This window comes from Corythoichthys intestinalis, chromosome 3 (assembly GCF_030265065.1).
Source record: "Corythoichthys intestinalis isolate RoL2023-P3 chromosome 3, ASM3026506v1, whole genome shotgun sequence".
Lineage (NCBI taxonomy): Eukaryota > Metazoa > Chordata > Actinopteri > Syngnathiformes > Syngnathidae > Corythoichthys > Corythoichthys intestinalis.
In genome coordinates, this window is record NC_080397.1 from 20,151,615 (window position 1) to 20,174,883 (window position 23,269).

The 23,269-nt window shown below is 40.2% G+C and overlaps 1 protein-coding gene across 1 annotated transcript; it reads left to right on the forward strand.

The window, feature by feature from the left end:
- The first annotated feature begins 316 nt into the window (after positions 1–316).
- On the forward strand, positions 317–22,459 carry rnf180a (ring finger protein 180a). The gene is made up of 4 exons (XM_057832895.1): positions 317–392; positions 16,915–17,149; positions 19,354–19,479; positions 21,796–22,459. The coding sequence occupies exons 1-4, from the start codon at positions 345–347 to the stop codon at positions 22,002–22,004; spliced, it is 618 nt and encodes a 205-aa protein (XP_057688878.1). The 5' UTR covers positions 317–344; the 3' UTR covers positions 22,005–22,459.
- Positions 22,460–23,269: the final 810 nt, after the last annotated feature.

Below are 23,269 nucleotides of genomic sequence, written 5' to 3' on the forward strand. Positions count from 1 at the left end.
TGAGCCAAAAATGATTTCATGTCACTCAACAAAAAACAAAGTACAAATAAAAACAGTGGGGATCAAACAAAAGACCAGTAAGGAACTGCAACTTACTTGGGTACTCAGGAATATCAACACGAGGGCTTTGACAGGATATCGACAACACTGGGATAAATAATGACCGAACAAAAACAGACAGCACATGGGGAAGTTAAATACAGACATGGGGTAACGAGACAATGTGGCACAGGTGGGTGACACAAGAGGCAGCGGATTAGTCAACACACAAGGAGCAGGCCACAACAGGTAAAATCAATGGATAATCACATGACAAGACACACTATGCAAACCTAACACAAGGCATGACAAAGTCAAATCTTATTGAGAAGGAACACTTCAGTGAATACTGTGTAAGTAAGTTATCTGAGCAAGGTAAAATAGCCCAAAATATTCTATAATTTTTGGCTTCAATGTACCAAAATCCAGAGAGTTCCAGAATTCTTGCGCACATTTGGACTATAAATGTCTCAAAATTATTGAGGATATAAAAATGCATTTGATATATTCTGAAAGCCTGCAATCTCAAGTTTTTTTTTTTTTTTATGGAATGTTCAAAGATGTTCAATGTGTGCACTTTTGGTTACATGGCACACTCCAAGCTGATAGTCCAATTCATGCCAAATGCATTCCAGTATTGCATTGTCAATGGTTGTAACAGCTTCCATTATTCCTGCCTTTAGTTTATCCACGTCATGTGTAAGGTGACATAGACGGGTCCTTTTACAAACCGCTTCAAAGAGAAATCGCAGGGTGTGAGCTCTAGAGACCAGAGAAGCCCAGACATGAGAACAAACTACTGCCAGATAAATGAAGCGTAAATGAAGGCTGTGGTTATTTTTTTCACCTCACGTTGAGCACGCTGTGCTCACACTGCACTGTGTTGTCTACACAAAGGGACCACAACCAGGCCTCATCCTATTGTAATCTATTGTAATCTGTTCTAACCAGAGCAGTGGACCTTTTCTTTCTCTTTTTTGTTAACAACGTGGAATGTCCCAGTGGGCTCAGTTGCAGTCAGGTTAGAGGGGAGAGTATGGGTGGGCTAAAGGTTTACCACCTGTACACTGGAACGATCCTAGTGAGTTCAAAATCAACCAGTAGAAAACAAAGTGAGAGAAATGTGAGGATGAAGAAGGAAAACTGGGTTTAAAAGTGTAGCCATGAGCTCCCGCTTGGAGGTCGACAGAGGGAATGAAAGTGGCGTCTGTGTGGAGCAGCTTCTGCGACCTGCACTTCCCGGTAGAAAAATCCACAGATTGACAAGACAGGATGGTGATGAAGGAAGACAGACAAAAAAGTGGGAGAAAACCGGACGACTCAGGCGTATATGTGTGGAAAATATTGAGGCTGGATCAGGAGAAAGAGGAAGCACGGAAAGTCAATTCTTTTCTGGATGTAAGCAAGTGGAATCTGCTGATCGATCAGAAACAGAACCAAGAAGAAGCATCATCATGAGGAAAAGCAGCTTTCAGCAAAATCAAACCACTGTGAGCTGTTCATCCCCATCTCCCACTGCTAATGGAACCAGATCACCCATCTCCCCTTCGCGTCCTCAGAGAGATTTGCCATCTGGGATGACCACTGTGAGACCACCTGCCCGTCCTCCCAGAGACTCATTCCGGTTGGATGTGAGAAGAGGAGGAGGCTCATCACAGACTTTGACAAACGAAGAGGAGGACAGCCAGTTGGATGAGGAGGAAGAGGAGGAGCAAGAGGAGATGAGCGGCAGTGTAATGGACTTGCCGAGTCCACCTTCAACAACAGTACCGGAGAGAAAAATGAGCAAAAGGGAAAGGAAGAAAATCAAGTGTGTGAGGAGGAAACAGAGGAGGAAGGAGCGATGGAGGCAAACTCAGCAGCAGGTGAACTACACAGTTCCAACTTTCAATAAACCAATGTTGTTTGTTAGCTTGGTTTCACACTTGACGGCTACCCCCCTACTGACTGAATACACAAAGAAACCTCAAAATTAAATACACCATGATGAAGAGTTTACTTAAAAGAAAGATAATTATAATCTTTTCAATACTTTCATTCATAAAGTGGTATTTTAGCCATTTATTCCACAAATTTCATTCAGTTTTTATCGAATTCTATATTCTTGACGTGTTGAAATTAGGGTTTTCCTTACTCATTAGAAGCTATTTATAAAAGAAACAATGGTAAGAAAAAAGTAAAAAAAAAAAAAAAAAATGATAATAATAAAACAATAAGAGTAAAATAAATAACAATAAATAAATATATATATATATATATACATATATATATATCTTTTTTTTTTTTTTTTAACCAGATCATGTTCTGATGTTAAATAAAAATTTTAGCATATTTTGTTGGTGTGTTCAAACAATATCCAAAATCCACGTGAAAATTAGTTATTCCTATTGTAACAATGACTTTTGAATAGCTGTTAAATTGTGTGCGTATGCATGCGACCATTCTTTCCTCAGCTGTTGTCATGCACACAGCTCATCAATAGGCATTGAGCCAAGCCTGAAGTGGGTTTGTGAGTGAATAGACCGCAGGATGAGGCTGGGCTGCAGAGAGCTCTTCACACACAAAAGGCCAAACAGAAGTTGCGCTTTCAATCTTGCTTGGAATAGAATCATCTTACACATTAGTATACACGTTAGTATCTTTTTCCCCTCGTACACTCCTATACTCCTATACTATACTCCTGTACTCCTAGAGCTAAACAGAATTAAATGATGGTGTCATCTAGAGCTGGGTGAAAAGTTATTCTCTCATCTTGGGAATTTTATATGCTGATGTATACTCTAATATCATATTTTTCTTCTGAAAAACATTAATTTTTAATGGGAATTTTCTGCGGTCCACACATCCGCTTTCAACACCGCTTATCAGGGTCATGGGGTGCTGGAGCCTATCCTAATTGATCAAGGTCAAAAGGCTGACTACGCCCTAAACTGGTCGCCTGTCAGTAGTTTGACATGCACACAGAGATAGAGATAGACAACTATTCAAACCCACAATCACATCACCAATGAGTGGGAAATGATCCCAGGCTGCTTGCGCCAAAGTCAGGCAAATGCATCACTGTACCATCAGTGTTCTGCAGTGTGGCACCACAATTGATGAATCGATGGATAGGATTTAGAAAAATAAAAGTTTAATATATGCCACTTTTCATAGAATGCAGGAGTTAGGAGTTATTTTTGACAGTAAATTATCATGGAAACCCCACATCAGATACATCAAAACCAAAATCTCCAAAAGCCTGTCACTAATAAACAAGGTGAAATCATGTCTTGATGATTGTGGACTCCGCACTTTGTACTTTTCTCCAGTACTCCCATGTTTTACATATTGTATTGAAGTGTGGGGAAACAGTTATAAATCTACTATCAATTCACTAGTCATATTGCAGAAACGAGCGGTACGGATCATACATAAGGTTGGATTTCTTGATCACAGCCATCATTTATTTGCTCACTAAAAACTACAAAAAATCAAAGATCTTGTTAACTGTCATACAGCTATAATGTAATTTAAAGCATATAATAAATGACTGCCATGTATCATACAAAACCTTTTTAAATGCAAACGCTTTTGTACGTCTTTATAAGGAGTGAAACTTTGGAACAATTTAGACAATAACTTCAAGCATTGTCAAAATATCCCAAAATTTAATTTGTTGTATAAAAATATGGTCTGGTCACAGTACAAGGACATTTGCTGACAGTGTGTGTTGCTGTTCTTGTCAATTGTTGTATACGGTATATTGAAATTTACTCTAGTAGGTTGTCTATTGGTTTAGTTACATCCATCCATCCATCATCTTCCACTTGCTCCGGGGTCGGGTCGCGGGGTGCAGCAGCTTTAACAGGGAAGCCCAGACTTTCCTCTCCCCAGCTATTTTAACCAGCTCCTCCAGCGGGATCCCAAGGCATTCCCAGGCCAGCCGAGAGACATATCCTCTCCAGCCTGTCCTGGGTTGTCCCCGGGGCCTCACGCCGGTGGGAAATGCGCGGACCACCTCTCCAGGGAGGCGTCCAGGAGGCATCCGAACCAGATGCTCAAGCCACCTCAGCTGGCTCCTTTAAACGTGGAATAGCGGCACAACGCCGAGTCCCGATGACTGAGCTTCTCCCTACACTGTAAAAAATTTCAGGAGCTGGCAGCAGGGTTGCCATTTAGATACTGTTATTTTACAGTCTTAGTAATGTAAAAACGCTTCACAGTAATAGTCCGTTATCCAGAAAAACTGTTGATTGCTGTATTTATAGAAAATACAGTAAAAGTCTGTCAGCAGGATTGCCATTACCAGACTGTTATTTAACAGTCTTGGTAATGTAAAAATGTTTCACAGTAATAGTCCGTAATCCAGAAAAACGGTGGATTCCTGTATTTATAGAAAATACAGTAAAAGTCCGTCAGCAGGATTGCCATTACCAGACTTATTTTACAGTCTTGGTCATGTAAGAATATTTAATAGTAGTCTAATCCAGGAAAAACTGTATATTCCTGTATTACCAGAATTCACAGTAAAGAGCAGGCAACTGAGGAGCTGCAGTATGCTGCGTTTTTAACGATATACTGTGTTTTAACGGTATTTGGGAAAATGACTTTACAGTCTATGAATGCATATATTTCCGTCTAGTACAGAAAAAAATGCTGATGTCAGGTGGTAAACAGAACAGGTTTTATTTCATCGTGTTGGCAGGCGGTGAAAACAAACAGGAATGAGAGAGATGGTGCAGTCGGGTCGTGTAGGTCAGGCTGAGCAGGCTGGAGATCTGCCGTAATCGGGTCAAGTAGGACAGGTTGAGCTCAATGGAGTGCTGGCATAGTCTGGTCAAGCAGGACAGGCTGAGCAAGTTGATTGGGCTGGAACTCTGGCATAGTCGGGTCAGGCAGGACAGGCTGGGTTAGAAGTGGTGATTGGTCAAGGACAAATCCCAAATTACCCCTAAAAAATATACTACAATTGTCCAAACATTTCCACCGGTGAGTCAAGCCATGTGCTAATGGCCGCTGCTGGCACATTTCATCTTTTAATTCTGCTGCTTACCAGCTGCCTCTCTGGTTATCTTTTGCCAATGTCTCCAGCTGCACAGGACTGCAAGTGTCAATAGCCAAACCAGGCTGCCATCTTCCTTTCCTGCTTATATAGCTCTGGGTTGCTCATGGGTTGATTGGCCAATCTCTTCCAGCTGTGCATCGTTTCCATAGTGCTTGCATGCCAGGGATTTTCCAGTTCACGCCCTGGTTGTCTGCTCAATGTTTTTTTGTTGATGCTTATCAGGATATGACTTTACAATGTGTGAAAAATCATTTTCCATAATACTCCCATTCTTCACATGGGTTCTTCAATATGAAGAAGTAAGAGTTTGTAAAAAGAAAAAAAAATTGAATCAAAAAAAGCACCTGTCTAATCTACTCCAAATGTAAACATTGGTCTCATGTGTGATGCGGGGACAAAGTTTGTTGCAGCCAGGGACGTTTCCACAGTAATTCACCGCTATACCACTAGATTGGTGTGGCTTTGTCTTTGTATGGTTTTGGGGGACTCTTGTCGAATTCCTTTATTTTCCACCGGTCAATAGCCACGTTTACATGCTGACTTTTATTCATACCGATTCAAATCATTCCGAATGGAAATTTCAGATCAGCTGTTTACATGTCACTTCATCTATTCCGATCCAGCGTTTACATGTGACTGTCTTTATTCCGAAAGGACGTTTGACAACTGCCGTCTGACATGTGCAGATTAATCAAAACAAAGCGTCACGTTGCAAAACATGGAGATCGATCGTTGGAGTGCTGCTGTTTTAACTTTAACCCACTTGTTGTGTTTGTGGGGTCGTATCCGCTTCTGCTGTTCTTCTGCTCTTTTACCTTGTAGTAGCCGGTTTTCCACCGGTTTCTAATCTGGTCAACGCTCCAGTCTTTTCCGGCTTCGTGTAACCTCTCGTGAACTTTTTTAAATAGTTCACTGTTCCTCGTTTTACGCCCGTCTAAGCGAGCAATTATATTCAATTCTTTTAAAGTTTGAATTAAATACAATCTTTCCGCCGGACTCCAATTAGGTGCGCTGTGCTTGGAAGCCATGTTGCAAGTGACGTTACTTACGTCACAAAGTGACGTCACCACGTCAGTACGGAGCATGTGCAGAAAGAACGCAACCAGACACCATTCCGCTTCCCTGTTTACATGATATAATTTTACTTCTAATCGGTTTGGGAAAAGGAACATTCCACCCCTGTGAATCGGAATGAAATTCCATTCGGTTTGGGCCTGTTCATTCCGAATGAGGTGTTTATATGGAACACATTTATTCGGTTTGAACAAATATTCCAATTGTAATTGGAATATTTGGCTCCATGTAAACGTGGCAATTGACAGCAATGGCAATGGAGATGAAACGTGTGAATTTGCAGCTGCAGCTGATTAATATTAAACAACAAATGTAGTCAATACAAATGTTGAAGCGTAGGCGACACAGAAGTCGTTTGTGAATGTTTGAAAATGGTATTGTTGTGCTGAACCGGAAACAATGTTCTAAGCGGACCAATCACAGTCCTTCGACGTTCACGTCAAGCGCGTTGACGTGATGTGTAGTCAGGACTTTTTGGAGGTGCACGTCAGGCTATGGCGTAGGGTCATAATCGGGTCTGCGTTAAATGCGTAGGTCCGCCGTCACCGCTACACAGAAGCATAAATCAGCTTTCAGGGTGATGGAATACTTCAATTTTTGGAGAAGGGCCAGTTTAGATCAGAGTGGGGAAACAACAAGAAACATCTAACATATGAGTAGAATAGAATGGAGGCGACGTCAAATAATATAATAATATAGCCTATAGGCCAACAAAACATCCAGTCTGGTGTTTGCGTCGATGTGATTGTGTTGTAGTCTGAGGCTCAACTCCCATACATCATCCGCTACAGCTAACGCTAATGCATTTAGCTAATATTTGCAACATCAAAATTTAAAACTACTAACAATCGAAACATAAACATAATACATTTATTAAATAAATAATAATATAAATAGAGAAATAATTAAAAATAAATTTTATCGTATTGTAACTCCACTGTTGGACACATATGAGACACTTGGATTTTGCCTTTTTAACCGCTCACTGGCAAACACCTTTTATTTATTTCCCCAAAAAATGTACTCAGCTGCATCTTTTGCAAAACAATAGAAAACTGCCCTCTAATGGCACTCCAGAGGAATTAACATCAATATTATATATTGCTATCCAGCAATCCTCAGAACTTTAGTTTAATATACAATAGTTTAGGTAATATGAGTAAGACTTAATTAACTCACCGTTTATAAATTGGTACACATAAATCCCAATATAAGTTGAAGAACAAGCACTGAGAGCAGCAAATGTCATCTAAAGTCATCCTCTGAAGAGTCTCCAACATCCAAATTATGGCTTATTATGTCCTCCAGGATTTGATGGCAAATTATTTGCGGTGTCAGTTATTTTAATTTAAATTGGCAAAAAACATAGTCTATATTGCCACAATGTAAAAGATGTCAGATTTCTGACCATGCTCCAAATTTCCGGTCAAAACTCAGTTTCCAAAAAAATACGATAGTGTCATGTAATTGAAACATTAACATACCGTTTACAGCATTTGTCTTGTTGCTTTAATGCTGGTAACCCACAATGCATTGCTAACTACAGTAATAAACTGTTTAACACAAAAACGGTATTTTAGTGTTCAGAATTGGCCGTAAATTTACAGCAATTTTTTACTGTGTATCTCTAAAGGAGAGCCTGCAGAGGAAACTCACTTGTATTCGGGATCCTTTTTTTTCGGTCACGACCCACAGCTCGTGACCATAGATGAGGGTAGGAACGTAGATTGACTGGTAAATCGAGAGCTTTGCCTTTTGGCTCAGCTCCCTCTTCACCACTACGGACCGCTCTGATCCGATCCGGCTGTCGATCTCCCGCTCCCTCCTACCCTCACTTGTGAACAAGACCCCAAGATACTTGAACTCCTCCACTTGGGGCAGGATCTCATCCCCGACCAGGAGAGGGCACTCCACCTTTTTTCCAACTGAGGACCATGGTCTCGGATTTGGAGGTACTGATCTTCATCCCAACTGCTTCACACTCGACTGCCAACCACTCCAGTGAGAGATAGAGGTCACGGCTTGATGAAGCCAACAGCACCACATCATCTGCAAAAAGCAAAGATGCAATGCTGAGGTCACCAAACCGGACCCCCTTAACGCTTCGGCTGCGCCTAGAAATTCTGTCCATAGAAATTATGAACAGAATCAGTGACAAAGGCCAGCCTAGGCGGAGTCCAATCCTCACTGGGAATGAATTCGACTTACTGCCGGCAATGCGGACCAAACTCTGACACCGGTCGTAGAGGAACCAAACAGCCCTTACCAAGGGGCTCCGTACCCCTCACTCCCGGAGCAACACTCACAGGACTCCCCGAGGCATACGGTCGAATGCCTTCTCCAGATCCACAAAACACATGTAGACTGGTTGGGTGAACTCCCACGCACCCACGAGGACCCTGCCGAGGATGTAGAGGTGGTCCACTGTTCCAAGGCCGGGACGAAAACCACACTGCTCTTCCTGAATCCGAGATTCGGCTTCCCGACCGTGGTTCAGCTGTTTTTTTCCACAAAAAAAAGAAAAAAACAACAAAGAAAAAACGTTTTATTTGTTTTTCTTTTTTTTCTTCCCTCTTTCATTGTGCAGACAGGAGTATCCCACGAAATAAGGATGCTGGACGATGAGATCAGGGCTGGGATTACATAAGTTTTTTCTTCTTCCTACTCCCTTTCGAGTGCAAATAATTATTTGAAATATACTGTATTTCTGTTTCTTTGTGCATGTTCGAAATAAAAAAGCTTCATCATCATCATCAATGGAGTTATGAGCAGGGGTGAAAGTGGGCCAGAACGGTCAGGAACGCAGTTCCGGTATAAGATTCAGGGCCAGAACGCTGTTCCGGTATAAGATTCAGGGCCAGAATGCTGTTTCAGTACACGGTGCTTTGATTCCAAAAATATGACGGCAACTGTCAAAACGCTATGTAAAAAAAAAAAAAAAAACATGCTAAGCTGCCACACATGCATTTCATCTCCAAGAAGAAAACAATCTACCAACATCAGATTTACATACACAGGTGTTAAAAGCAAGCATAATAAAGTGCTTGTGTAGCAGAGGTTGCGCTAGACTTTTTCGTTGTCTGTCATTTTGACTGACAGGGTCATAAAAATCTGGTCATAATCTATTTTTACCCGTCACTTAAATTGTTAAAATGATGATAATGACATTGTGGTGACCCTTCGTTTGGCATAATTCACCTTCCGTACTTGTGTGTCCATTTGGCCGAGCGCATTAGCGGCTACGACAGGGGTCTCAAACCGATTCCACAAAGGGCCGCAGTGGGTCCTGGTCTTTGTTCCAACAGATCCAAAACAGACAGTTCAACCAATGAGGTTTCTGCTAAAGTAAGCAGCACCTGACTGCAATTAACTGATTACACTTGTTAGACACCAGATTGGTGAAAAGGGATTGTTCTCGTTTGGTTGGAATGAAATCCAGTACCCACTGCGGCCCTTTGAGGACCGGTTTGAGACCCCTGGGCTACGACACAGCCACGTGACAGAGACACTTAAGAGCCGCACGCGTTCCGGCTTGAATAGAGAGTTCACAGAGAGCAGCAGAGCTACAGCGGCTGGACACAGCAATTCGAGCTAACAAGACACTTAACATTGCATACCGCGTCAGCATATTCAATAGTATTTAGTTTTCATTCATTTTAAATTAATATTCTGTCCGAACAAGCTTAACAGAGAATCCACACCGTGCCATCACACATCAAGCAGATGAATGTGTAACTTTTTTCTCCGCAGTGACAAAAACAGCTGACTGTGGCCCCAGTAGCTAGGCTACATATGGAACAATCAAATTAACAGTTCACCTGCTGTGGCCCGAACGGAGTCTTACACCTTCCTCCTGGTGTGCATGGACTTGAATTGCGTACCCGCTTGTGCAGTCCCTGTTTTTTCACTTCTTTTATCAACACCATCGTCGTTTTGGGGCTTTTTGAAGAAACTTCGGACACTCAGTTGCCTTGACATTTTTCAGAGTAAGGCCAACGACGTCATGCATCAAGAGAGACAATAGCTAATTAATATGCTCACTCGCCACCCTGTGGTCTGGGGTGTGAATTGCAACCTGTCAAAATGACAGGTGGACTTCAGTTTTTTCCGTCACCGTTTTAAAAAATCGGTCAACGACGGTAAATATTCGGTTAACGCGACCCCTGTTGTGTAGTGTAATTCGTTTCCACCAATATTTATCATTTATTTTATTCCACGGATGGCATGGAGGTTTCCCCAGCTGCTGCAGTTATCCAAGTCTGACTATGATGAGTCACGTCAATGTGCGAATGCACGCAGCAGAGCAAAACGCCTGGACTCATTTATCCGTTCAATTGGCTGACATACTGACATGTGATCAGGAGAGATAGTTAGCTCTGATTGGTTCAAATGTGCATGTTTTCTGGAAGAGCAAAAAAAAAAAAAAAAAAAAGGTTAAATTGATGCGTAAAAAAGGGCAATGCAACATCAAATGGATCAAATCTTTAACAGCAACGAAAGAGTTGAAAAAGCTTATTTATCATATTTAGTTTTATTTGCTCTGATGGGGAGGTTCAGAACATCTTAACTGTCAATGTGCACTTTGGACTTACGTATATTTGTTCATTTATGTTAGGCTACTTATTCATTTCCTTATTATTTAAAAAAGTCAATGTTTGGGCGATCTTCAAAATATATTCCATTGAACTCTGCATAATATGTCATTTGTACTTATTTTTCCTGTATGGATGTTACTTACTAGTATATCTTAATTATTTAAAAAATATATATATATATATGTATACATAACAAAAAAATAAATGTTTACGTTAACTTAAATTTTACTTTACATCCTATGTTCTTAAGTAGTTAAATTGAGATTTGGCATTTAGTATGTGAGGAAATGAGGGAAAATGAAAATTAGGAGATGGAGGTTGGGGTTATTGTTGTTTTTGTTAGCTTTTATTTTGCAAATCATTGAAAAAAAAAACACAATTTTGAATGAAAATCAATGTTTTATAGAAATAACTGTACTAAAACAGTTTTCTTTGCATTTCAGTAGTTTAAGAGGTTTGACCCCCCCCCCCCCCCCCAAATGAAATAAATAAATAACATTGCAGCCAACCCAGTAGACAACACAACGTAATAGAGCACATGCTGACAGCGAAGGTTCCTTAAGGGAAAACATTCCTTGCTTTCATACAAGATTTGTAAGATAAGGTAACAGTTTTTAAAATCAAACTGTGGCATAATAGCGGTATTACAGGCTAAAAAAAAAAAAAGACTTAATCAGCAATCTCTTGAAAGAAGACATGTGGTTTTTGTTTACAAGAGTTTACTGGAATATCAGATTTGCAAGAACTGAAAATTTTATTCATTTTAAGAAACAGGGAAAATGGGAAATCGACTATGGCTGTTGTGACCAAATTGGCCTTTTAGGAGCCTCTTGTTTGTACTTTTTCAGTTATGTATAATTGCTGTGGTTTTGTTTGTCATTAGTTCTGAGTCAAGACACTTTTGAAAAACACTTGTCCTGAAAAAAAAATCATGAAACCTTCCTTGGGTACAGACTTATTTAACCCCAGTGTACCAAGATTAAAGCAATGAGTTCCACATAGGAAGTTATTACATGGTTTGTTGCCAGCGATTGCATAGGCCCTATGTGTAAATGACACACCTAGGGATTGTTGGTTGGTGTTGGTAGGAAGTCCCCCCTGGATTTCAAAGTGACAATTACTCTGGAAGCATCCCTAGATTCCCTACCTCACTCAAGTGTTAGGACTCAGTCAACAAGTGTCACCTATGTTTATGTGGCACTGTTTAAAGATGAAGAGGGATGATTCGCAGGGCAAAATTTGCCACAATTCAGGTGGGGCATATTCTTTTGGATGAGTTCATGGGTGTGCATTGGAAACTGAAGTTGTGTGCGTGCTCTGTATGTGTGCGCAGTCTCAAGGGAGGCTGTGCCAGGGGGATTGATTGTGGGACATGTGATGCAAGCAAACTAAAAATATACCAAGAGCATTAATTCCATGTATAAATGACTATATGTTCCACCTAACACTCAGCTTGTTTGTCACACATTAAGTGCCAGATGTGAGAAAACAAGCGAAAGACAGTCTCACCCAGTGGAAATCTCACAGAATGTGGTCCTTTTCAAACACACATATTATCTAGCGCAGGTGGGTGTCAAACAATACTCAAACTATATTTTATACAATATCCAAACACTAAAAGAAGACACATATGTGTTTAGGGTTGCAACGGTTCAGTTAGCCAACGGTTCGGTTTGAACCTCGGTTTTGGGATCACGGTTTCGGTTCGGTTTCAGTTTGCGTTTTGCTTCTTTTTTTTTTTAAACTGCTTTTATTTTGCTTTTAAGAAAATGAAATAAACACTTAAAATGTAAACATTTTCGACTATTAAAATGCCTCTCAGCTCTTTGGCTAGTGTAGTAACTGACTACTGAAATACACACACAGTAGTAAAAAAGTTACTTGCAAAGTAACTGGTGTTACCTTTCATGTTTTTGGGTTTTTTTTCTAAACAAAACAAAACAAAAAAAGCAAAAACATAGTAACCTTTGCTATGTTTGGAAGTCATTTAATGTTGTGAATCAACCATTAAAGTTGATAAAATTGCTCCCGTTTTTGCATTACTTCCCTTCGGTCTACTTTTGACATGAGAACATTTTAAAACTGTTTCATCCTTTAAAGATAGACTCAAGTCAAGATTTTGCCGATTCAGGACCATTTTAGATAAAAAAAAAAAAATTCTTAAAAAAGTAGGTTCGCTAGGAAGGATCTCTACAACACAGCCTTTCTGAGAAGTTTACTGCTTTAAAATGGCAGCTGTTTACCAACGCTACCGAGTCTGTCATTTTGCATGTAGTTCTATATGCATGAGATATCTAGGCGTAGATTGTAGGCTGTCGGCTACAGTCAGGAAATATTGGAGCCACCTAGCCTAGCATCGCGTTTGCTACAGCGTCACAACAAACGGTCTTCCCTCTTCGTGCCTCTGACTTTTCTCGCGCCATTCAAACAACATATTAACGCACATTGTCTCATTGCCAAAACGGTGACAAAATCAGAACGGAGGGAAAAAAACGTAATGCACGAAAAACGTAGAGATTTTGAACGTAACGTACGGCGTACACATTTAAAAATCAGTGATCACTTGTACAAATTATGCCGAGACTGTACAACTTGACAGGTATGAATTATAGTGGACCGTTACAGTTAGGTAGTAGCACTCTGTAGCACGGAACGTCCAACTATCAGTGGTCAGGGCAAAACTACGTGCTTTAGCGAAATCATCATCGTTGACTTTGCGTGCCATTTCATAAATGTCGGGGATTACGTTGTTGGATAAATATGTCCGCGAGGGAACAATGTAACGTGGGTCAAGCGTTGCAGATAAATTAACGAAGCCCGCCGTGTGTTTTCACTGGTGTCATCTTCGGGGTTGTCCTGCTCTGAGAAAGTGATATCTGTGGGTGATGCCGGCTGAGGTGCCGGAGTCATGTTATAAGTGTTGCCATTAGCATAGGGAACGAGCGGTGAGCAATGCTTGCAAATTTTTATTTATTTTTTTTTTTTTCAGTATTTTCTCTCCCTCCGCATTGTAGTCCACGGGGAAACCAAAATGTTGCCCCACCGCAGATTTGAAAGAAGCCGGTGCTTCCTCAAAATTCGGTCTCTCCACTCCTCCGCTCGCTTGTTTCACTTTCACTTTGCTCGTAAGCGAGAGAGGGCGTTACTCGGCTTCTATTACACAGGTGTTTGACAGCAATCGCACATTTACTTGCGGGGCGGGAATTTCTCCACAGCTGTGCTTCACGTCACACACAGGCACACAGAGCTCGACCAATTCGTTCCACAAGCGTTCGGAATAAATTAATTGCAAAACCGAAAAGGCGCGGTTCATAAAGGCGTATTGAACCGCTCAGGGCGAACCGTACGGTTCGGCTTTGAACCGCAAACCGTTGCACTGGTAGTTTAGATGCCCAAGAGAAGTAATGATATTTCAAAGTGACAGTGAATGTTTAAAAATAACACCTGTGGAGTCTTGAATATCAGGCCAATAATAACAACAACAATATAATGGCATGAGGTGATGATTTATGTTCAGTGTCGGAACTAATGCCCTTACGTTACAAAACATAACCACTTTTTGCTGTAATTCTAACATAACGCGTTATATTTTCTCATTCTATAGCGGCCCTATAGTTATTGTTGGAGCATTACCCAAGTTATTTACATTTTACAGACTTCTCTGCTGCTCTGAGCGCTATCTGTTCTGTTCTCTGTTAACAGCTTTGTGCTCTCATACTAGCCTCGGCTTCCACATAGCTCTTCTCACGCGAACATTAACTTGAACAGAGCACATCCCAGAAGAGGTTATTGATTGGCTAACATAGGGCAAGTCGTCAAGGTATTCCAATCAGAATCTGGCAGAGTATGGCTTACTAGTATGGCTTACTAGTATGGCTTTACTAAACACAGATACGCTAACCTAGTTTACGCACACACACGAAACTCAGGTTGAACGAACCCCAACACATGGTGCAATAGCAAGTGCACATGACACTAAGAGTAGAGGCCTCTCAGGTTGGAAGTACAAACATTTTACAATTTTTTGAATCGTTTTTTTAAATTATTTTTTCAATGTACCGTATTTTTCGGACTATACGTCGCACCTGAGTATAAGTCATGTTTGGGGGGAAATTTATTTGATAGAATCCAGCACCAAGAACAGACATGTCATCTTGAAAGGCAATTTAAAATACAATAGGGAAGAACAGGCTGAATAGGTGTACGGTATGCTAACATTACATGACGCTAGAACTTAGATCGGGCCTAAAAAACCCAGCCCGACCCAACCGGCCCGCAGGTATTAAAGTTCGACGCGGGCCGAGCCCGATCAATTAACTTGATTTGCTTGCCCGAACCTGAAAAAAAAAACGTAAAATTTTATGTTTTATTAGTAGGCACGAGCCCGAAAAAAACCCAAAATTTTATGTTTATGTTTTGTGTGATCACGTTTGTGACGATGCCGGTGTATATCTGCATAATGATAACAAATATATTGCCAGTCTTTTGTAACGAATTCTCCCAGGTAAACAAGACTGTAAGATGGATATTCAATAAACATTTATATCTTTTATATTTGCATGTCTGTTCTAACAGGCGGATAGTGGAATTGACATTTATTAAATCTCCTTGAGTCTGCAGAAAAATCAATCAATGTTCAATGTTCAATTAGTCTACATATTTCAAATAGTATACATATTTTTATGATCATTATAAATGCATTTACACAACGAAATAACACTGGAAAAGTTTGTTAAATATATTTCTCGTATGAGACCAAAGCGCCACATCCGTTTACATTCAGCGAAGCCGACACAGGTTTCAGTATAGCATCTTCAACAATCAATTTGAATCCTTTCCACATCTCACTCCTACCGCAGTTGTTTGCTTTTCAATTTCCCTGTCTTTAGTTTTTTTTTCACTCCTATAGCTGCTCCATATCGAAAAGGAAAAACCAGGATGCTCGCGGAAGCCGCCAGTGCGCGGTAGGGGAAGATTGAAAATAAAGCCACTACATTCACGTGCACAGGCATGCATAGCACCGTCTCTGTTTCATCCAAATTATTTATTTTGTTTAACATCCATAAATTGTTTTAGTATAAATGTATACGAATATATATTTATTTTTTAAAAAAGTTAGTGAGAGAGAAGTCAGTCCAACCCGACCGTAAATAATCACACAGAAGTGACTCCAGAGTATAAGACGCACCCTCTGCCAAACTATGAAAAACGACCTATAGTCCAAAAAATACGGCAGTTTTTAAAGTATTGTAAAATAGTTACTTTCATAATCAAATAACTAGTAAAGTAATTACTTTTTCAGAGAAGAAACTATAGATCTTACTTTTCAATAGCAACTTGAACAACACTGCTTATGTTATATTGAACAACTTGAAAAAACAAAGAATGCACCGATTCGTTTTAATAACACAGGAAGCAAAAACTTGCCATGTTTCAACGAGTTATTTGCTCCACAGTATGTGGATGTACTGTACTGTATATATGTATGTGTATACAGTAAATGTACGTGTGTGTATTCTAATACACTGTGCCTTGAAATACTAAAAGACAGAGCGGCAGAAAGAGAGACAGAGAGAGAGTTTGTATAACTACTGTACACCACATTTAGACAGTGTGAAAAATATTGTTGCTGGTGCAGAGAAACATTTCACTGGTGGCAAATTGAGTATGAGCAGATAACCACTCCATCTAAAGCTTTCTGGAAAGTCGAACACACACAAAAATGGGAGCAGCATATTGTGTATTTACCCGAACTATATATGGTTTTCTTAAAAAAAAAAGAAAAAAAAAAGTCCGCCATTTAATGCCAACACACATAATGTCAGTCAACAGGTAACTATTGGCTAGCAAATTTGTCATCAATATTGACGAAGTTAAAACCTATAAAATTCCGATATGAACACAAACGTTGCAGCAACATGTACAGACAGCATATAACAAAACTCATAAGCAAAAAATAGAACGAATCTTCTGGGAGTTGAAAAATGTTCTGTTTTAATTTTTAAAATGGTATGTGTTGAGAAAACACATACAGTACACGATGTTTGGGATTTTTTTGAGGGGGCTGGCATTTTCATTAGTTATTATGGAGAAGGTTGATATGAGCAATACTGTATATTTGAAATGTTTCGTCTCATCTCTGTCGTTTCCTTTTGACAGGGTCGCGCAGGTAGCGTTAGCAGCAGCAGCAGCAGTGAGGAGGATGAAGAGGAGATGACTAAGGAGGCTTATGTCTGCGCCGTATGCCTGGATGTCTACTTCAGCCCCTACATGTGTCAGCCATGCAAGCACATCTTCTGCGAACCTTGCCTGAGGACACTGGCCAAGAACTGTCCCGACAGCACGCCCTGTCCTCTATGCAGGACCATCATCACACATGTCTTCTTCCAGAAGGGTGAGTCAAGTCTTAGGGCAGAATAGCAGCATTGGTAGCTACTGATAATTTCCTCAAGGGTGACAGCCCAGATGAGACAAACACAGGCATCTTTTGCATGTGTCTGCTTTTTGATCCTACAGTGAGGAAAATAAGTTTTGAACACCCTGTTCTCCCTAAGTTCTTCCACTTAGAAATGATAGGCAGATTTGAAATTTTCATGGGAGGGGGAAAAAATCCTGAAATCACAGTGTATGACTTTTTAACAATTTATCTGAATTGTACTGCTTCAAATATATGATTTTGAACACCTGAGAAAATCAATGTTAATATTTGGTACATTAGCCCTTAATTACAATTACAGAGGTCAAAGGTTTCCTGTAACTTTTCAACAGGTTTGCATGGACTGCAGCAGGGATTTTCACCACTGCTCCACACAGATCTCCTCTAGATCAATTAGGTTTCGTTGGCTGTCACTGACAAAACGCGGAGTTTGAGCTTCCTCCAAAGATTTTCTATTGGGTTTAGGTCTGGGGACTGGCTAGCCCCATCCAAAACCTTGATATGCTTTTTACAAAGCCAAACCTTCGATATTCCGGCTGTCTGCTTTGGGCCATTGACATGTTGGAAGACCCAGTCACGACCCATTTTCAATGCTCTAACTGAGGGAAGCAGGTTATTCTCCAAAATCTCACAATACATGGTCCTGGTGATCCTTTCCTTAATACAGTGCAGTCGTCTAGTCCCATATGCAGACGACCCCCAAAAGCACGATCCTACCACCACCATACTTAACAGTAGCTATGGTGTTATTGGGATGGTACTCATCATTCTTTTTCCTCCAAACACTACGAGTGGATTAAGAGCAAAAGTTCCATTTTGATCTCATATGACCACATGACTTTCTGCCACGACTCCTCTGGATCATCCAAATGGCCATTTGCAAACTTAAAACAAGCCTGGAAATGTGCTGGTTTAAGCAGGGGAACGTTCTGTCGCATGCATGATTTTAAACCTTGACGTCTTAGTGTATTAACAACAGTAACCTTGGAAATGGTGGTCCCAGCTGCTTTCAGGTCATTGACCAGCTCCTCCTGTGTAGTTCTTGGCTGATTCCTCGCCATTCTTAGGATCACTGAGACCCTACAAGGAAGATCTTGCATGGAGCCCCAGTCAGAGGGAGACTGACAGTCATGTTAAGCTTCTTCCATTTTCTAAAAATACAGTAAGCTGCTTGGCAATTGCCCCGTAAACCTGTCCAGCCTTGTAGAGATCTACAATTCTGTCTCTTGCGTCTTTGGACAGCTCTTTTGTCTTGACCACGTTAGGAATTGGCGTCTTCCTGATTGTATCGGGTGGACAAGTGTTTATATGCAGCTAACCGCTTCAAACAGGTCAAAAATCTAGACTCAAAAGTTCACCTCCATTCCACTTATTCGTTGAACTTTTTAAAGGCAACTAACTGGTGTTTTAGGCTCACAATTCTAGCTAATAGACAGGTGTTCAAATATTTATTTGCAGCAGTATAATACAAATAAATTGTTAAAAAATCATACACTGTGATTTCTGGATTTTTTTCCGCATTCAGATTGTCTCTCACAGTGGACAAGCACCTACCGTTAAAATTTCAAACCTGCCCATCATTTCTAAGTGTGAGAACTTGCAAAATTGGGTGTTCAATATATTTATTTTCCTCACAGTATGTGCTGTGGCTTTCAATGTCCCAGTGCAAAGATTGTTTTTATTGTTTTTATTGTTCACAGTGTTCTTCATTCCTCGTTTTGATCTAAATGTGCATCATAATTGTATATATATATATATATATTTTTTTTTTGCAAACACCAACACACACAGGATAATATTATTGGATTTAATTTGATGTTTTGCAGGTAGGCTCTAATGCTTTGGTCAGCCAGCACATGCTAATGCAACTCAACCGTAATGGGATTGGATGACCCACAGTGGTCTGTTTTTACAGTTTATATGTGTGGCATAAAAATCTGAATGGATGCGGTCAAGAGGAACACAAGACTACATAGATGAGCATTCTCATTGGTGATTAGGTGATTATGATTATGAGGATGGTAATTTAGTTCTTGTGTTGATTAGCCAAGGCAAGATCAAGAAACAGCAGCATGCGAGTCTTGTCATGCGTCATGTTTTGGGGTGTTTATTGAATGAATCACATTTATGTAACACAGTATTTGAATTTTTTTTTCTTCCAGATTTAAACCAAATGGCAAAGACATTCTTTCCAAAAGAATACCTGTGTCGGAAACAAAACTTCCAGAAAGCAAGTTGTGCGAAATGGCCTCTTCCGAGCTGCAGAAAACTCTTCAGAATATTTGGAGGTAATGTATTGTAGTTGAAAAAGAATTAAAACGTCACATTGTTTTAATTGTAGATTCGGATTCTAATCTAGATTAGTGCTCAGTCAAACACAAACTAACCAACCAACCACCCAATGTACATGCTGGAAACCCTGTATTTTCTGATGATGCATTCTTCATGCATATTCTGAAATGCCTCCATCCATTTTCATGTCTTTATTTGTGTCCCGAGTGATCAGGAGCCTACCCTTAATGGCTTCAAGTGAGAGGTTGGGTGCACCCTGAACTGGTCGCTAGCCAAGTGCATCAGGACAACCAACAATTCTGAATTGTTGTGAGACTGATTTATTCAGTCTCACATGATTGACTGACAAAATAAGTTACCATTGTTCAACAGACTTCTATTGTGCGTTATATTCAATTGTGGTGTACTGTGTAGCACTTGCACAGTTTAGGATACTTTGTCATTCTCCAACTTTCAAAAAACCCCTTCATTTTCCTTACATCAACGACCTAATCACAGGTGCCAAATTGAAGGCCTGGGCAACATATGTGGCCCACTTCAACACATCCTAAAGCAAACACTGTAGTATGTGTTTAATCATATTGTTTGCTCTCTGGATTGAATCATATTAATAGGGATGTAATAATATCTCAAGTTTAACATCATCGGGTATTCTTTATGTGATGCAGTATTTATTGCTATCTTATGTGAAGCTAATGGTATTACAGGTATGGTTATGCCTGCCTCAGACTACACAATTTCAGCCCGATTCTAGCCTGACAGACATATCGTGCAGAATCGTTGACTGTTGTGGCCGACATTTTGAATTGGGGGGACATGACGCCTGGTGTAGTATGATATATCCACTGACTCCCTATCTGAAGTCTCGGACGACTCACAACTACATTGAAGGACGTTTGACTTGTCAGAATTTCTGCTTGTCATGCTGCATAGTCTGAAACATCCTATGTGTTCCTACTATTTGTTGATGATTATTGACCAATCGTGGAACTTCATGACAACCGTGTGCTTTCTCTTGCGCGCGCGCTCACTCCTTGTTGTATTTTTTTCTCACCCTGATGCATTTTCACCCCATGCAAACCCTGGCAGCGTGTGATACCTGCACCTGCTCCTCCACCCCACACTGAAGAAATAAACAGTGAATCCCATTTCCCGTCTTGTTTATGGCAAATGTGTTTATCCAAGCAATTGACCGTCACAATTCTGATACCCACTACCTCTCTTGCTATTACTGATTTATAGCTGCTTGTATCGCCTCCCGATGATGTCAGATGCAGACGCAGGCTCTGGTCTTGTAGTGTGACAACTCGTCCAATCCAAGACACACTGTGACATCTTGACACAATATCATGTAATCTGACACTACGATCATCGGGCAAAAACATTGTGTAGGCTGTGGAAGGCATTAGGCTACAGGTGGGGTGTACATGGCAGTCTTACTGGTCCTGTACTTTCATAGTTTGTGCATTACGCATGGGTTATTCTGAAAAATACTTTTTCAAATGATATTTTACAATTATTTCCCAGTCTTTCCAATGTTCACATAAGCTCCTTTTATACCCAACTACTAGTATGGCCTGGCGTTGCTCGGGTTTGTGTAACGTGAACGCAATACAACCGAATGGTAGATAAAAAAATAAAAAAAACATACTTTATTCATACAGTAGATCATGCCATCTACCTGTCCCAATTAGCCTTTTCATCTGTAAGGAGGTTATAAACAGGTGTTTGATGAGCGTTCCTCTTTCGTCATCCTTTATTGCCAGCTGTCCCAGCTTTTTGGAACGTGTTGGAGCCCTAAAATTCAAAGTTGATAATTAATTGCTAGAATATATATAAAATACTGTACATATTAAAGTTTACGTTGGACGTGTTTGCAAATCATTCTATTCTCTTTTTACGTATGTTTAACACAACATCCCAACTTCATTGGAATTGGGTTTATACAGTATGATGTTACCCAAAGCGAAAAATTTGTTTGACCTCCCTGCCAAACGGTTCAGATGTTTGAACGTGAGTGTTTTTCCGATACATGCCCTGCGGCTGGCTGCCAGGGTGTATCCTGACTCCACAGTCATCTGGGAAAGATCCCAGTTGCATGAATAGATGGCTGGAAAAAATGGACGGCTGAGCATTTTAGAGGTTTGATTCTACGATTTTAAAGTGACAAGAACTCATTCAATGGCCAAAATGAGCAGTGTAATTTAAAAAAACTGCGTGACAAGAAAACTCATTCAATGGCCAAAATGAGCAGTGTAATTAAAAAAACTGCAACAGAGGATAATGTATATAAACTGCATGTCTCAATCCAGGTTTCAGGAGGCAGTCCAACTCCGGTGCGCGGCGTCAACTGCTCCACACGGGAAGTGGCTTCCGTCTGAATGCACTAGACTTTGATGACGATGCCCGCGGATGGCACTTTGACATGGACATGGTCATCATCTACATCTACTCGGTGAACTGGATTATCGGCTTCTTTGTATTTTGCATCCTCTGTTACCTCTTTTTCCCCTCTTTTTGACAGCCTGATGATGATGGGCGTGGTGATGATGATGATGATGATGATGTAATGACAGTTATGAGACTAAGTGATGAGCTTCCCTGTGGAGATAAGCAGGTGGGATATTGAGTGAAGGGAAAACAGTGGCAGTGTCAGCTTGTTTTCAGCCATTAATAGATGATTCAAAGAGTATGTTGTGTAGGAGGGATATTCGGGCATCCGGTGTTCTCCGTGTGAACATGATAAACACCATGTTCTCTCTGTCAATGGCAGGGCTCGATCAGAAGGATTGAAACTGCATGATTCATTGTGATTAAATTAGAAGGGGACATTATATTAGTTATTTTTGCAGCAGTATACTTACTGTGAGAGAGCTATTCGGACATATGCACTTGTAGCTGTATATTTACGCATAGATTGGAAATAAATTATCTGAATTTGAATTGCTCTGGTTCAAATTGTTTCCCAACCTTTATTTATCAGACACTCATTTGACACAAAAAGAAATGTCACAAAACGCATGATTCTGAGATTATCTTGGCTCACTTCATTCCCAGATCTAAATACATATTTGATGTCAAGTATGTACTTGTTTAATAATACACAAACTTCCTATAATTGCAGGAAGCCATGATTAATTGTGTCAAATGAATGGCAGCAGACTTCTTTAACTTCTTTTAACTCAAAAGAAGAGCTTGGACGAATAGAGATATTTACATTGGGATAGAGAAAGAGTTTCTCACTTCAACTTTGACCCCACTATATCACAGATCAGCCTTCTCAAGACCCCTAATGTACACGCGCTATATTTACTGCGTTACATTTACTTGAGTAACTTTTTGACAAAAATGTACTTCTTAGAGTCGTTTTACCACACAACCCTTTTTACTTTTACTTATAGATTTCTGAAGGAGAAACACTACTCTTACTCCGCTACTTTGGGCGACATTACAGTCGTTACATTCTCCCTCTTTATTCTACATATTGGCTTTAATTTTGCCAGAGATGCCAACCATGGCTATGTGAGTTTCACCAATTAGACTTCGCAACAATAATCACATGATTCTATTAACTAATCAGAGTTTACAATGTTTTTGCTCCACTAGAGGACGCTCATGCTCTTTGAACGAGTGAGGTTTCGAGTGGTGTTTTGGTCTGAATTCAATTATTTTGTTTCATCTTTAGGTCTAGTATGGTCATGTAATAGGTTATACAGTGTATTACAGTACAACAATAACAGTTCAGATGGATGAAGTTTGCAGAGAAAAATATATATAACATTGTTT

Coding starts and splice junctions, on each gene's coding strand:
- rnf180a (XM_057832895.1), top strand. CDS start 345: ATGACAAAGTCAAATCTTATTGAGAAGGAACACTTCAGTGAATACTGT. Junction 393..16,914: donor AACACTTCAGTGAATACTGT/GTAAGTAAGTTA, acceptor TCCTTTTGACAG/GGTCGCGCAGGTAGCGTTAG. Junction 19,480..21,795: donor ACTCTTCAGAATATTTGGAG/GTAATGTATTGT, acceptor GTCTCAATCCAG/GTTTCAGGAGGCAGTCCAAC.